We start from the raw sequence: 15557 nt of genomic DNA on the forward strand, positions 1-15557 counted from the left end.
CTCCATCCTGATTGATTGGTTGGTCCTCATCCAATCAGGTTTCTGTTATCCCACCTTGTTTACAATTGAATTCCAGTTCTTTCTTAGAGCAAGAGCTTCATCTTTGTTAAAATACTTTATGAACCTCATAATTTCAGACATCTTTAAGTCTCCGCTTCACTCCATGAAACAACACAGCATATCTGTCCTGATGAAGGGTTTCAGCCAGAAACGTCGACTGCACATGTTTCCATCGATGCTGCCAGGCCTGCTGAGTTTCTCCAGCATCTCATGTGTGTCAGCATATCTAATCTTACTATAATTCAAGTTTCGGCTCAAAACGTCAACTGTTTATTCATTTTCATGGATGCTGCTGAGTTCCGCCAGTGTTGTGTGTGTGTTGCTCTGTATTATTTTCAGATATCCTATTTACATCCTCCCACGTGTAATTGCCTCTTTCATCAGAGCCCTGAGATTTTATTTATTTAATAGAGATGCAGTGAGGAGCAGGCCATTCTGGCTTAATGAGCCACATTGCTCAGCAACCCACCTGTTTAGCCCGAGCCTAATCACAGGACAGTGTACAATGATCTATTAATCTATTAACCAGGAGGTCTTTGGACTGTGGGAGGAAACTGAAGGAAACATATTGTGAATGTGTAATCTCCATTACAGACAGTGCCAGAATTGAACTCCAAATGCCCCAAGTTGTAATAGTATCATGCTAACTGCCATAAATAATTATCTCCTGTATAAATGTATTTAGTAAAGGTTTATGGCCAGCTCATCAAAATATACCCAGTTCATAATATCCTCACTGAGTTACTATCCACAGATCTGCATACACATAATGCTGACTCCAAGCACCATCTCATTATCTTTTCCCCCCAGCAAATATATCTTAAAACTTAAATATTGAGCGTCCTGACAGAGGGTCTGAGTCTGAAATGTTGACTGTTTTTTCCTCTCTGTGGATGCTGCCTAACCTGCTGAGTTCCTCTAGCATTAGTGTGTGTTACTCTGGATTTGCAGAATCTCTTGAGGTACGGAGTATCCATTCATTGTCTGTATAAATATGGTGATTGGGTTTCTGTCCATCTGTTAAAATAGTTTTCAGTTCATGCTGATCTGATACATAGCTGTCTTCATTTCCACAGCTCAAACCATGTGAGTTCAAAAATTATAAATGCTTGAGTGGAAGTAATTTCCTCTCACATACTTAAACATCTTAATATGTTTAGTAATGTTTGTAAGTTTTTTTAAAACATGGGTAAAATCTAAGTTCTGATGTTGTATTGGGTTCAAAGGATGAAATCTTTTAAATCTCTGCATTCTTAGTTATCTGTGAGAAATCCATGTCCATCTACTTCACAAATAATGAAGATTTTGTGTAATACATTCTGGGGAGTCAGGAATGCAGATGTGGGTGCTTTGCCGAAACATACTTTGCTGTTGGATTTTGTTTATGCAGAGTTCCATACAAAAGCTCAGGCGTAACTTTGTTTATTTAAGGAGTAGTTATATTGCATTCACAAGTACAGCTTTTTTTAAACTGGATACTCCATTTACATATTTATTTTAAAACACATTTGTCTTGATTGTCATTTTTGCTTTTTCCAAGCATTTTTAACAAGCCTTTATGAAGAAAAATAATTTCAGGATGTATATCGCATATGTTTCTCTGACATTAAATGTACCTATTGAAAACAAAATGGGATCATGGAGTTGTACAGTACCAAAATGGGTACTTCGGTTTAAATTAGCTACCTGAGCTAGTTCCATTTCCCAGGTTTGACCCATATCCCTCTAAATGTTTCCATTCTATGTACATACTGTGCATTATCTTAGGCACATGTAGTTTATATAGACTTTTGCACATACTGTATTAATTCTATGTATTATACTGCACTGCTGCTGCAACAAAAGAACAAATTTCATGACATGAGTGATGATAAACATGATTCTGATATGGGTCTCGATTATAGACTCAGAGTGCAAAGGGGCAGGGAGAGGGAATCATAGATAGGAGATGGTGAAGGGAGAGGAGAGGGAGCAGGAAGTATCAGAGTGGCATTTTGGAATAATCAGTAAACCACTTCTTTGGAATCAAATGATCTTGCCTGGTGTAATAAAGATATATATAAAAAGTGACTATAAAAAGTATTCACCCTAGGAAGTTTTCATGTTTTGTTGTTTTACAACAGCGATTCACAGTGGTTTTAATTGGCTTTTTTGACACTGATCAACAGAAAAAGACTTGTGTCAAAGTGAAAACAGATCTCTGCAAAGTGATCTTAATTAATTACAAATATAAAACACAATAATTAATTGCATAATTGCTCTCCCCCCTCAAGTCAGTATTTAGTAGATGCATCTTTGGCAGCAATTACAGGCTCAAATTTGTGTGGATAGGTCTCTATCAGCTTTGCACATCTGGACACTGCAATTTTTCCCCATTCTTTTTATAGAACTGCTTAAGCTTTGTCAGATTGCATGGGGATCATGAGTGAACAACACTTTTTAAGTCCAGCCACAAATTCTCAATTGGATTGAGGTCTGGATTCTGACTTAGCCACTCCAGGACATTAACTTTGTTGTTGTTAAGCCATTCCTGTGTAGCTTTGGCTTTGTGCTTGGGGTTACTGTCTTGCTGGAAAACAAATCTTTTCCCAAGTCGCAATTCTCTTGCAAACTGCATTAGGTCTCCTCCAGGATTTCCTTGTATTTTGCTGCAGTCATTTTACCCTCTACCTTCACAAGCCTTCCAGGGTCTGCTGCAGTGAGGCATCCCCACCACATGATGCAGTCACCACCGTGCTTCATGGTAGGGACGGTGTGTTTTTGATGATGTGCAGTGTTTGGCCTATTGCAAACAACGCATTTAATCTGATGGCTATGAAGATCAATTTAGGTTTCATAAGACCATAGAAACTTCCAGCGGACTTCAGAGTCTCCCACATGCCTTCTGGCAAACTAGCCGAGATTTCATGTGAGGTTTTTTTTCAACAGTGGCCTTCTCTTTGTCATTTTCCCATAAAGCTGTGACTGCTGAAGCACTCAGGCAACAGTTGTATGCACAGTCACTCCCATCTCGGCCACTGAAGCTTGTAACTCCTTCAGAATTGTCATAGGTCTCTTTGAGGCCTCCCTCACTTAGTCCCCTTCTTGCATGGTCACTCAGTTTCTGAGGATGGCCTGCTCTAGGCAGATTTACAGCTGTGCCATATTCTTCCCATTTCTTGATGATTGACTTAACTGTACTCCAACGGATATTCAGTGACTTAGAAATGTTCTTGTATCCATCTCGACCTGTGCTTTTCAATAACCTTTTCGCATAGTTACTTGGACTGTTCTTTTGTCTTCATCGTGTAGTTTTTGCCAGTAATACTGACTCACCAGTAGTTGAACCTTCCAGATACAGGTATATTTTCACTACAGTCAAGTCAAATACCTTGACTGCACACAGGTCTCCAAAGTCAGATATCCATTTGACTAATTATGTTGCTTCTAAAACCACTGCACCAGTGATGATTTAGTGTGTCATATTAAAGGGGTGAATACATATGCAATCAATTATTTTGTGTTTTATATTTGTTATTAATTTCGATCACTTCGTAGAGATCTGTTTTCACCTTGACACAAAGCAGCCCTTTTTTTGTTGATCAGTGTTTTTTTTAAAAAAAAAACAAATTAAATCCTCAGTGATTCAATATTATAAAACTTGAGAACTTATTGGGGGGAGATTAATTTTTTTTATAGGCACTGCATACCTGTCTGTCTGTCTCTGTCTCTCTCTCTCTCTCTCCCCCTCTCTCACTCTCTCTCCTCATGGATGATTTGTGTGGTTCTAAACCACTTTTATTTTGTTTCCAGTGTGTTGGTGAGTTTAAAAGTGACCCTTTAGTAACATTGGATAAATTTGAATCAGCAATGTTTGGTTTATTTTGGTTTACCTTGTATCTGGAAAAAAAGTTTTGATCATATTTTGCTTTAGATTCAAAACTAACTTTGGAAGTCATCACTTTGCCAGACTCGGACCTGATCCAATGATCTATAGACTCGCTTTCAAGGACACTTTTTGTAACTCGTGTTTTTATTTGCAGAGTTTAACTTCTTTTGTATGTAGGTTGTTTGTCTTTTTTCTGTTTGTGTACTTTCTTTTTGTAAAATCCTTTTGTATTTCTTTTTTCCTGTAAATGCCTGCAAGAAAATAAATCCCAAGCTAGTATATGGTAACATATATGTATTTTGTTAATTAACTGTGAACTTTTTGTATATGGTCAGGTTTGTTTGGTGAATGGCTGCTACATTTCAGCAGATTTAACATGGTGCCATTAAGCACTTTTGTTTTTCCCCTCTTCTCAAGGCCTCGGAGCCCGTGGATCCGTTCTTTCGTGAAGATGACGACGATGAAGAGGAAGATGACGAATCTCGCTCCTGGAGACGATAGTGGAGTTCAGAATTTTCATACTATCACTATGAACTTCTGTGAATTTTTTGTTTAAATATATATACTAATTTTACAGAAACATTTTTATTGTATTTAAATAAAAATGAATTTGTGGCATTTTGGTGAGAAATACAACAAAAAGGCTTGTTACTTTCCTTTCAGTGATTTTAGAGTATATGCCCCAAAGGAAGTAAATCACAGAATGATTTAGGGGAAAATGCAGATGAAGTAAGAAAAAACAGAAATGTTCTGCTTTTGCAGAAGTCCTTGTATGAATGTATATTAAAATTGTGTATATACTTTGCCTTTCTTTTTGATCAAAAGAGCATTTAAGCTGTAAGTAAATTTTGATATGTGTTTCCCACCCCTTTTTTAAAAAAAAGAACAATTGAAACATCAAAATCCATCTCAGAGTGAATTAATAGAAAATATTGAATTCTGCATAGGAAAGAAAAGTCTGGTTGAGTAGTTTAGGACCGACAGTTCACTGTATGATCCTAAACAGCTTCTGTTTTTTTCCCCTCAACAATGTTGGTGGGTCTAAAAAAATGAAGTATTCATTTGATAAACAACAAAGATACTGTAGAAACAAGATGGCAAATGTATATGTTCCTTAAGACTGACCTATGTGAATGGTAGATACATGGCAAGCTATTTTAAAGCTGCAATAACCCACTGATTTAATTAAAATTTAAATGCTAAACTAATTGCTTTATAAAATTGCTATTTAAGGAATTTTTTTTAGGAAGTTTCTCGGCATCATCATCATCATTCCATGAATTTGATATACATAATTTTCCTTTGACCGTGCATTGTTAACATTTTATTATTTTCTCTTATCACAGCTTAACAATCAGACATGGTAAGGCTGCACCGTGTTTGATAGTGGGTTAATGATGCCAAATAAGGGAATAGTTTTAATCAGGGCCCCTCTTTCTCTGCAATCAGTAAAGAAGCAAGATTAATATTTATTTTCCAACTTTTTAAAAAAATACATTTTTTAAAAGTAGGAAATAAGCATTGGTTACTAAATAGGTCACTATTAGGAAATATTGCTTTAAATATGTTAAGTTTACATAAGAAATTATCGAGGAATCTTGCCCACCAGTTCTGATTTCTATCTTATGAGCTGTTATTAAAAGAGTAATTGTCCCCCCATCAATCAAGGTTGAACAAGTCTTGGAGATTAAGATCTGCGGAAGGATCTATTCCTCTGTACAATATCTGGGCAAGTTATTGAACTTTAACACCTATTGACACTTGCACAAGTAAAATGACTTTGTGTTGTGAAGCTTCTTCTAATATGCGGACTAGATTGGCAGTGATATCAGTAATCTACATACTAATATTTCAAGAAGTTTACAATCAAAATTCATTCCATGTCTCTTATTGCACAGATACCCCTCTATTTCAAAATTGGAGTTGGGTATAGGAATTGCAGAGTAAGATACTGAATTTTTGCTGCATTTTTCTTTCCCTAAGATAACTTTCAAAATGCTGTCTCATTTTTTTGCTAGTTAGATAAATTGCAGAATTAATAGTTCTCAAAGTGATAAAAATTCTGAATATTTATAGCAAGGCAAAACAAACTGCACGCTACAAAAAGTCATTAAGTACTGCTAATGTTTATAAAAACTTGAGTTTTAATTTTTTGAAACAAATGAAGATACACTTGTAGATGCATGTTTAACTGATGCAAAACAATTTACTTTTGTTTCTGTGGAAATGCAGCTTTAAATAGAACAGAGTCCATAACATTTGCAGCATTTTTGATTGGGGGGAACAGTCTTTGTAAAATGATATTCTGTTACGAGTGGCTGTTAAGGTTTATGAAGTATCTTGGTTAAGTCCACCTGAAAACTAGAATGTCTATATTCTGGGAGTTTCAAGTTCCTACTGTAAGAATTCTTCTGTTGGAGGTCCTGAAACTCCTGATTCAGTAACATCTGTGTTCTACAATTTTTAAAAAAATATATAAATTAATGTGAATGTTGCCAGGAAATTTGGCCATTAGTTTTGATGACTATTTGAGATGAGGGTTAAACTGGAAACAGTGCCATCTTGTGATTAACTCTGTTACCATCAAGATTTTGTAATTGTCACAGTCCAATGCTAGTGAATGTAAACCATGTGACTACATAAATCTCTGCAAAAAGCAGCCACTTAATCCTGATTTTAACAGAGATAGTCTGCAGGGAAATTCTTCACCAATATCTGTTCATCATCACTACAACATCATGTAACAACTGAACAGAAGATTCTTCAGGTTGTTGCTGATGTCTGTAATTTTACTGTGTTTGAAAATGTAACTGTTACAAGTTATGTGGTCTGGCTAATTTGTCGTAACTAGCCTTCCTTTCCCTTTCTCTGAATGAACCTCTAATAGTTTCAGAGAGTAAATTTAAGTTTGGAGCTTAACCTGGGAGCTAGCTTTAAAATAAAAAGAGCATATTAAAAAAAAAATCCCCAGTATCTACCTAAATGTCACGCTTTCTTCTGTTTCACTGTAAGATGTATTGCACACTTAATACATCCATCATTACCATAAAAAAATCACCAAAAAACTGGAAATCAGATTATCCTTTGAACTTAGCTTGGATCAAACTTGGCACTGGTCTTTTGAAACATTAACAAACCTAACTGCTGACTGTTACTTTTTTCTCTGTCTCATTTCCATTGTAGGATTCCAATAACCTTTGTTATTTTTGTTTTGTTTTGCTTTCTTTTGATGCCTCTACTTTATCTGGTTTGTCCTTGATGTCTTGTACCATTTAATGTCCTTTGGTGTTTGTTTAAAATACTGTTGTGATGTAGAGCGGGCTGCACTTGTTAATGGGGAAGAATACATAGCATTTACCATCATGAAAAGGGAGAGGAGATAGATGGGACACTATGGCTTGAGGTGGTCACTGTCATGTGATCTTTGAAGGAAAATGCCATGATTGAGCTAAACACAAAAGATCCATTGTGTTGAGGACTCTAGCAGTAGTTAGGCATTTAGAATTTATCATTGTAGAGCTTTTATTTTGTAAGGTTGGAACACCTGATATCCTATGACTTTCTTTTGTAAGTAAATACTTGTATAATAGTTATTCAGAATTGTGAGTGCATAGAATATCAATGTATTTTTAGGTTGTTTATGCTAAAATGTGAATTTAGTGCAAGCTTCTTGCACACTTCAGTAAAATGTTACTTCATTGGGTGATATTGTTGCTGAATTTGTAACAGTTTATACGTTTGGATTTATGTCTTTATTTCAGTTTTACTGATTGTATCTGAATTTCTAATTGAGGCATGTTCACATTTGAAATAAAGTCCCACAATGGAATGGTTTACAATATAAAATGTTTAAAAAGATTAAAAATTATATATATATTATATATCTATATGGATATGGAAGAAAAAAGATGGAAAAATTTCAAAAGAATGATTCAAAAAGAAAGTTTAAAAAAGAATGATTTAAAAAAAGGAAAACATTTTAAAAAAAAGAATGATTAAAAAAATTTGTCAACAAAACCATTCCAAAAAAAAAACCAAGATCATAAAAGAGCTATAACCAATGACGTGCTGATGTTGTTTAGTATTTTTTTCAGTTGGACAACTTCTTGATTTTTTGCTAGTTACTTAGTTCATTTCACAAGAAGTTTTTAGACTAATTGTAATATGATATTCACTGTAAAATCCATTTTATATCTGAGGTGATAGGGCTGCATAAGAATTCTAAATGAGCTATTGAATTGCTGATTGAGATATTGTAACTGGGTTTAAAAAAAACTCAGTTACACAAATCCAAAACAGGAATTTGCATCTAAAATCCTTGATTGAGTTGATAATGGGGTTCTTAATATATGGGAGGGGTATGGAGGACTGTGGTCAAAGATCAGGTCGATGGAACTAACCAAAATAATAGTTCAGCATGGACTAGGTGTGCCAAAGGATCTGTTTCTCTGCTGTAGTGCTCTATGACTATGACTAATAACCCTAAGAGAAAGATGGAGATAAAAGCTAAAAGCTTGCAGAGATTTTAAAAATTACAAACATTAAATGCAAACATTTACTTGGACTAGATGGCTTGTTATAAGAGGAGGCTGGATAGGTGGGGACTTTTAGCTCCTGGAGCACAGGATACTTAGAGGTTACCTTATGGAGATGCATACTATCATAGATAAGGTGAATGGGCACAGTTTTACAAACTCCCCCCCCTCCCCCCTCACGGAGTAGTGATGTACAAACTAGAGGAGATGGGCTTAAGGTGAGAGGGGAAAAGTTTAAAGGGGACCTGAAGGGCAAGTTTTAGTAAAGATGGGTGTGATTACAGTGTTTAAAAGAAATGTAGATAGATGTGTGCATAGGAAAGGTTTTGAGGGATATGAGGCAAATGGGACCAACTCGGGTAAGTAACTTGGTTGGCATAGGCAAAATGAGCCAAAGGGATTATTTTGTGCTGTATAATTCTGAATCTATAAAACCTGAAAGAAAACAATTTCCCCCCCAAAATATACAGATCATCATGATCTAGCAATTAATCTGTTGCAATTTGTACTATAATTCACTTATCTCTGAAGAGCTTGACCTGTTGTACACTTCTAGCTTACCATGACTTGCTGTATATACAGAAATGACCATTTCTCTTGTTTGTTGCCTTGCTTATAAATATCTTTCTTGGTTTTTATCTTTGTTATACAAGTTCATTTAGATCTGTGTCATTAAGATTTCTGCAGTTCTCTGTGACTGAGGCGCTCCATTGGACGGGGTCGACCATGGATATTGCGTCATAGCTGTCTACATGATACACAATCCAGCACAATACAAGACGGAGAGTAAGCTGGGGCCCATGTAGCAAGTTCACCCTCTCCAAGCAGCTGATGAGTCCAAACGGGCGGCATAGACCAGTACAGTTTAGCACCAGTGGCATCGCAGGAGTTGCCGGACAGCATTGAAGTGAACGTAGGATTTCCAGCTCCAGATTTTTTCCTCGGAATTTACTACCAAAGCCTTTTCCATGAGTGGGTAGGGCTGCAAGACAATGGAGGTTTGAGATCAGAGTTTTCCTTCTAGATGAATTGCCCACCACGGCTGATGAGCCACATCTGTCCAAAGCAACTGGTTTTAAGGCACTGATAATCCGCTTTTTCCCCTTCTCCTGTCAGTAGAAATGGATTCATCAGGCTTAGTAGCTAAGCCACAAGTGAAGGCCAGGAGCTAAACTTGGTTGTCAGAAGCTATTTGAGACGCATGCCATTGGGAGCATTTGATAAGTAGTAGGAGCTCATCCCCAATACTTCCCCGACGATGACAACCTTAGTGAACCAGTTCTCAAGTGCTGAAAAGGGTGAGTCATTCTTTATTCTTTTGGTTATAGCCATTAGGGGGCATTTTCTCTTGTAAAGGGATTAAATGTACTGAGTTCATTTCTCAACAAAAAATGCTAGGATTCTCATTAAGTTATGAAACTATAATGGCCTCTTGTTATTTTCAAAGGTCCCTTTTTAAAAAATCATGCATCTTTGAAATATTGCTCATTCTATTTGCCTGCACTGCGTGCCTATAGCCTGTTAGGATATATGTTATTTTGTGATATCAAAATTCTCTTTGCATAAATTGCCTGCAGGCATAGTGTTTAACATTCGGACTGGTCTGTTAATATAGTTCAAGCCCTCCAATGTGTATTTAAATCTTCTGGTTAGATAGTGGGTAAAGAAATTGCCCAAGTGTAATTTTGATTTCCTTACATTTTTAGAGTATTTCCTTTCAGAGATTTTAAGAAGTATCCTTGGAAATGACCTTTGTAACAACCTTATTTAAATGGAGTCATCAGGTGCAAAGGAGTTGTGGGAGCTGGTGAAAGTTGGGAACATAGTGGGAGGGTCTTTTGTAAATACTGCTGCTGCAGAATGGTGTCGTTTCTTTCGGATCTTTTCTTCATCTGAATTACAGGGTAAGGCCAGCATTTTCTTCTCAAGCCTAATTATCGTCGAAAATGGTTCTGGTGAGTCATCTTGAACCATGCAGACTTCATAAATTTCTACAATGTATCATGCAGAGTGTTCAGACTGGTTGTGTTAGCACCTGTAAGGATTCTACAGTCCACAGGACAGAAATTGCAGACTCATGACGGGCACAAGTCTCCCCAGCATTGAAGACACCTTCAAAAGGTAATGGCTCAAGATGATGTCATCCATCAATAACAAAAACCTTTATAATCTGGAACATGCTCTTTTCTCATTTTTACCATGAGGGAGGAGGTATGGGAGCCTAAAGAGGGATACTTCAGATCAGACATTTGATACATCTTTTAAATTTGAGCAAATCTGGCGACCTTTTATTCAATATTTTCATTTGATTTGATTTATTACTCTATCAATTTTTTTTCTGAAGTTTTAGATTTGATCAGAAGGTCTTTTTTTTTGGTCGTATCCTTAGAATGGACTGCCCAGTCCCTTTTTTTCCCCTTTTCTCTTATAGTGTAGTGGGTTTTTTTAATTTAAAAATTTAGAGTTTTTTATTCTCTCCATGAATTGATAAGAGGAGAATTAGCTGTCTTTTTTATTATAATACTACATATTAGTTTAATACTATGTATGACTTTGATAATGTCTATTTCATTTTCTGTTTGTATTGTTATTGATACATATATATTTGAGATAATTCTCTTGTTTGTATATATGCTCTTTTTAAATCAATAAAAAGATTAATAAAGAAAGAAAGAAAGAGAGATACTCAAAATTTCAAGAGTAGCTGCTTCCCCTCCACCATCAAGTTTCTGTACAGTGTGAACACTACCTCACTATTCTTCTTTTGTGCTAGTTAGTTGTTTTATTTTCTGTTGTAACAGGTTTTTGTTTGTCTTGCACTGTACTGCTGCCATATGTCAGTGATAATAAACCTGATTCTGATGTGCATCCATGGGTGCACATAAAGAAAAGAACTTTTTAGATTTACACCTAGTGCTGATGAATGTGATGCAGTTCCCATCCAGGTTGATGAGTGATTTCGAAAGAACTCTCAGATACAACGTTTATTCCTTGGTTGTTTTCTGCCCTTGTTGTCCTTGGTGGTCAAGCTGTGGTTTAGAAGATGCAGTTGAATTGTCTTTACATTTCTGTCTCAATTTACATTTTAGAGGTTCAATACCCATTTGTATAAGTTAAATCCAGTCTTAATTTGCTAATGTGTTGATGTTGTCTCTTGGGTTCATGCCAGAGTTAAGTTTCACTGGTGTTGGCATTTGGTGGCAGCATGGGCATAGATATTGAACTGGAGATTTGAATATCATAGCATGGACTGGACATAATACCAAGGTCTGATATAGGAAATGCAGTTTTGCAGAGCAGGAAAGGCCATATCAAGTCAAGTCAGGTCAAGCTTATTGTCATCTAACTATATACATGTGTATAACATATGTAACCATATAATGTATATAGAAATGAGACAACAATTTTTCTCGAACCAGGGTATAAAGCACATTAGTACACATAACACACAATAACTTATTAAGGTAAGGGTAAAATCTACAAATGAATCACACTTGAATAACAAACTAAAGTACATTAATATTAAATATTGTAAGATACGGAACAGATTAACCAATTATACTTTGAATACGATGCAGCAGGGAGTACAGATGCATAATGGACTGGGGGAAGAAACTGTTTCTCATTCTAATGGTTCTTGTTTTTATGCATTGTAGTCTCCTGCCTGATGGTAGAAAGTCAGAGGATGCTGGATGGATGGGTGGGATTCTTAATAACACTTAAGTGCCCTGCGTACGCAGCGTTCCTAATAAATGTACACGAAGGATGGTATGAAGACCCCTATGATCTCAGTCCTTTAGTAGAGACTTCTGGTCCAGTGCTCGACTACTCCCATACTAAAAGAAGATGCAACTTGCTTGTCTCAATCTTCTTGGTAAGTGGAGGCACTGCTTGTTCAGGGAGGTGATACTAACAGACTGGGTGAGGTCATCCTTGATGTGAATTCCCAGGAACTTGTTGCTCTTAACTCTCTTTACAGAGAAGCCACGTATTCTCGGAGGGGAATGGTCTGCCTACACCTTCCTGAAGTCCACAGTAGTCTCCTCTGTCTTCTCCATGTTCATGCTTAAGGTTGGTCTTCTCACACCAATCCACCAACCTTTATCCTCCATCTTGTCATCGTTCGTGATGAGGCTAACCACTGTTTTGTCATTCGCAAACTTGATGACACAGTTTGAACTGGATCCGGCGACACAGTCACGCATCAGCAGTGTGAACAGACAGCGGGCTGAGCACACAGCCTTGGGGAGTGTCAGTGCTCAGCATAATGGGAGGAGAGATGTTGCTGCCCACACAGACTGACTGTTAAAGAAGTCCAGTATCCAGTTGCAGAGGGAGGTGTTGAGACCCAGTGAGGACAGTTTCCCCACCTATTTCTGAGGTATGATGGGGTAAGGTGGCTATAAATCAGCAACTGATGTTTTCCTGGGAGAAAAATTAACCTGGTTATTGGAGGCCCTCCATTGGTCAGGGTCAACCATAGATGTTGCATCCTAGCTGTCAGTCAATATGCAAGCTAGAGCAAGATGATATGGAGAGCAAGCTTTTGACTGTGTAGCAGTCTCCTCTTCTCCACACAGCTAACGAATCCAAAGGAATGTTAGAGACTGATACAATTTGGCATCCGTGGCGTCGCAACAGTTACCAGTCAGTGTTGAACTCAGCGTAGTTCTGCCTTCAGGACTCCAGCTCCAGATTTTTCCTCAAGGTTTACTCCCAAAGCTTTCCGCTTGAGTGGGTCGAGCTGCAAGGTAGCAGTGGTTTGAAATCAGCTGCCTAGATGAGTTGCGAAGCACGGCTGACAAGCCCCACCTGCCCAGAGCAACTGGTTTTAAGGTGCCGGTAACCTACCTATGACCCTTCATTTGTCAGTGAAAATGATTCACGTATAGCTTAGCCATATGTGAAGGCCAGGAGTTGGATTTGGTTGTCAGAGGCTATTTGTGGTGCATTCTATTGGGAGCATTTAATAGGTAATGGAAGCTTATACCCACTATATCCCCCAACTAGAACAACTTTAAGGAGCCATGTGGTCTTTACCGTTGTGAAAGACTAATCACACGATGATTCTGCCAAGATTAGTGGAAGGATTTGGTTCTTGCATCAACCAGCACAACCCTAATCAATACCTTGGTATAATACAATTATGGCCACTTTTTCTTGTTCTAATTGTGTTGTTTCATGTAAAGATTGTTTAATTTATGTTTTTCTTATGAATGCTGCTTTTGAGGCTCTATGCCTGTGGAAGCATTTCGGATTTCAGATTTTCTTGTATTTTTGCTTGGGATCACCATAATTTTCGTCTCTGAATTTATGTGCTACCAGTAAGCAGTTTTTGTCTTGCAGCACTTGTTCATCACACATGTACTTAAATGATTAAATACAATCAATATAATGAAAATATACTATGTGCAGGGTAACAAAAGCAGCACAGCAACGTCAGAATACCCGCTTCCTTCATTTTTTTTTGTTTTGCCTTGCCTTCCCCAAATAATCTCAACCCTGTTGGACATGCACAATATGCTGGAGGAACTCAGCAGGCCAGGCAGCATCTATGGAAAAAAGCACAGTTGACATTTCGGGCCGAAACCATTTGGCAGGACTGGAGAAAGAAATGCTGAGCAGTACATTAAAAGGTGGGGGCAGGGGAGAGAGAACCACCAGGTGACAGGTGAGATCTGGAGGAGGAGGAGGGATGAAGTAAAGAGCTCCCTATGCGACTCCCTTGTCCATTCGTCCCTTCCCACTGATCTGCCTCCTGGCACTTATCCTTGCAAATGGAACAAGTGCTACACCTGCTCCTACACCCTTCCCTCACTACCATTCAAGACCCCAAACAGTCCTTTCAGGTGCGACGACACTTCACCTGTGATTCTGTTGGGCTCATTTACTGTGTTCAGTGTACCCAGTGTGGCCTCCTGTACATCGGTGAGACCTGACATAGATTGGGAGACAGCTTCACTGAGCATCTACGCTCCGTCTGAAAGAATAAGCGGGATCTCCCAGTGCCCACCCATTTCAATTCCACTTCCCAATCCTATTCAGTTTCCGATCTGTTCATCCATGGCCTCTTAAACTTTGGTGATGAGGCCACACTTAGGTTGGAGGAACAACACCTTGTGTTCTGTTTGGGTAGCCTCCAACCTATAGCAAGAACGTTGATTTCTTGAACTTCTGGTAATGACTCCTAAACCCCCCCACCCCTTCTCCGCTTCCCATCTACTTTTTCCTCTCTCACTTCATCTCACCAATCAACTTCCCAGCTCTTTACTTCATTGCTCTCCCGTCCCCCCACCTTTTAAATCTACTCCTCAGAGTTTTTCTCCAGTTCAGCCGAAGAGTTTTAGGCTGAAAGCCTCAACTGTATTTTTTTTCCATAGATGCTGCCTGACTGTTGAGTTCCTCCAGCATTTTGTGTGTGTTGCTCGGATTTACAGCATCTGCAGATTTTCTCTTGTTTGTGGTCAACCTCATTCAACTTGCATTGGGTTTCAGCTGTAATTATACCTCTACTGCCAGGGCAAGTACATTAGGTCTGATGCAGCTTTAATTGTAATCTCATGAAGTGTATCATACTGTATCCAAGCAGATCTGCTCCATCCACCAGAAGCGGGACTTCCCGGTGGCCAAGCATTTTAATTCCCATTCTGACATATCCATCCATGGCCTCCTCTTGTGCCAAGATGAAGCCACCCTCAAGGTGGAGGAGCAACACCTTGTATTCCGTCTGCTTAACCTCCAACCTGATGGCATGAAAATCGATTTTTCCTCCACCAACCCCCACCCCCACATTTCCCACTCTGACCTTTTACCTCTTCTCACCTGCCTATTACTTCTGTTGGGTCTCTTCCTTTCCTTTCTCCTATGGTCCACTCTTCTTTCCTATCAGATTTCTCCTTCTCCAGCCTTTGACCTTTTCCACCCACCTAGCTTCACATATCACCTTCCAGCTAGCCTCCTTCCCCTCCCACTGCCTTTTTATCCTGATGGCTTCCTTCTCAGTCCTGAAGACCAAACCATTGACTTGTCTGTTCATTTCCATAGATGCTGCCTGAGCTGCTGAGTTCCTCCAGCATTTTGTGTGTGTTGCTTTG

General features: G+C 38.2%; 1 protein-coding gene across 2 annotated transcripts in view; it reads left to right on the forward strand.

The window, feature by feature from the left end:
* The window catches only part of rbm27 (RNA binding motif protein 27), a 124224-nt gene extending 116467 nt beyond the window's left edge, over positions 1 to 7757 (forward strand). For both annotated transcript variants that reach the window (XM_073067333.1, XM_073067334.1), the window contains one exon: positions 4346 to 7757. In XM_073067333.1, the coding sequence (XP_072923434.1) occupies positions 4346 to 4429 (84 nt within the window). In that variant the 3' untranslated portion in view covers positions 4430 to 7757. The remainder of the gene's footprint in view (positions 1 to 4345) is intronic.
* The last annotated feature ends 7800 nt before the right edge of the window (positions 7758 to 15557 follow it).

This window comes from Hemitrygon akajei, chromosome 15 (genome assembly GCF_048418815.1).
Source record: "Hemitrygon akajei chromosome 15, sHemAka1.3, whole genome shotgun sequence".
NCBI classification, from domain to species: domain Eukaryota; kingdom Metazoa; phylum Chordata; class Chondrichthyes; order Myliobatiformes; family Dasyatidae; genus Hemitrygon; species Hemitrygon akajei.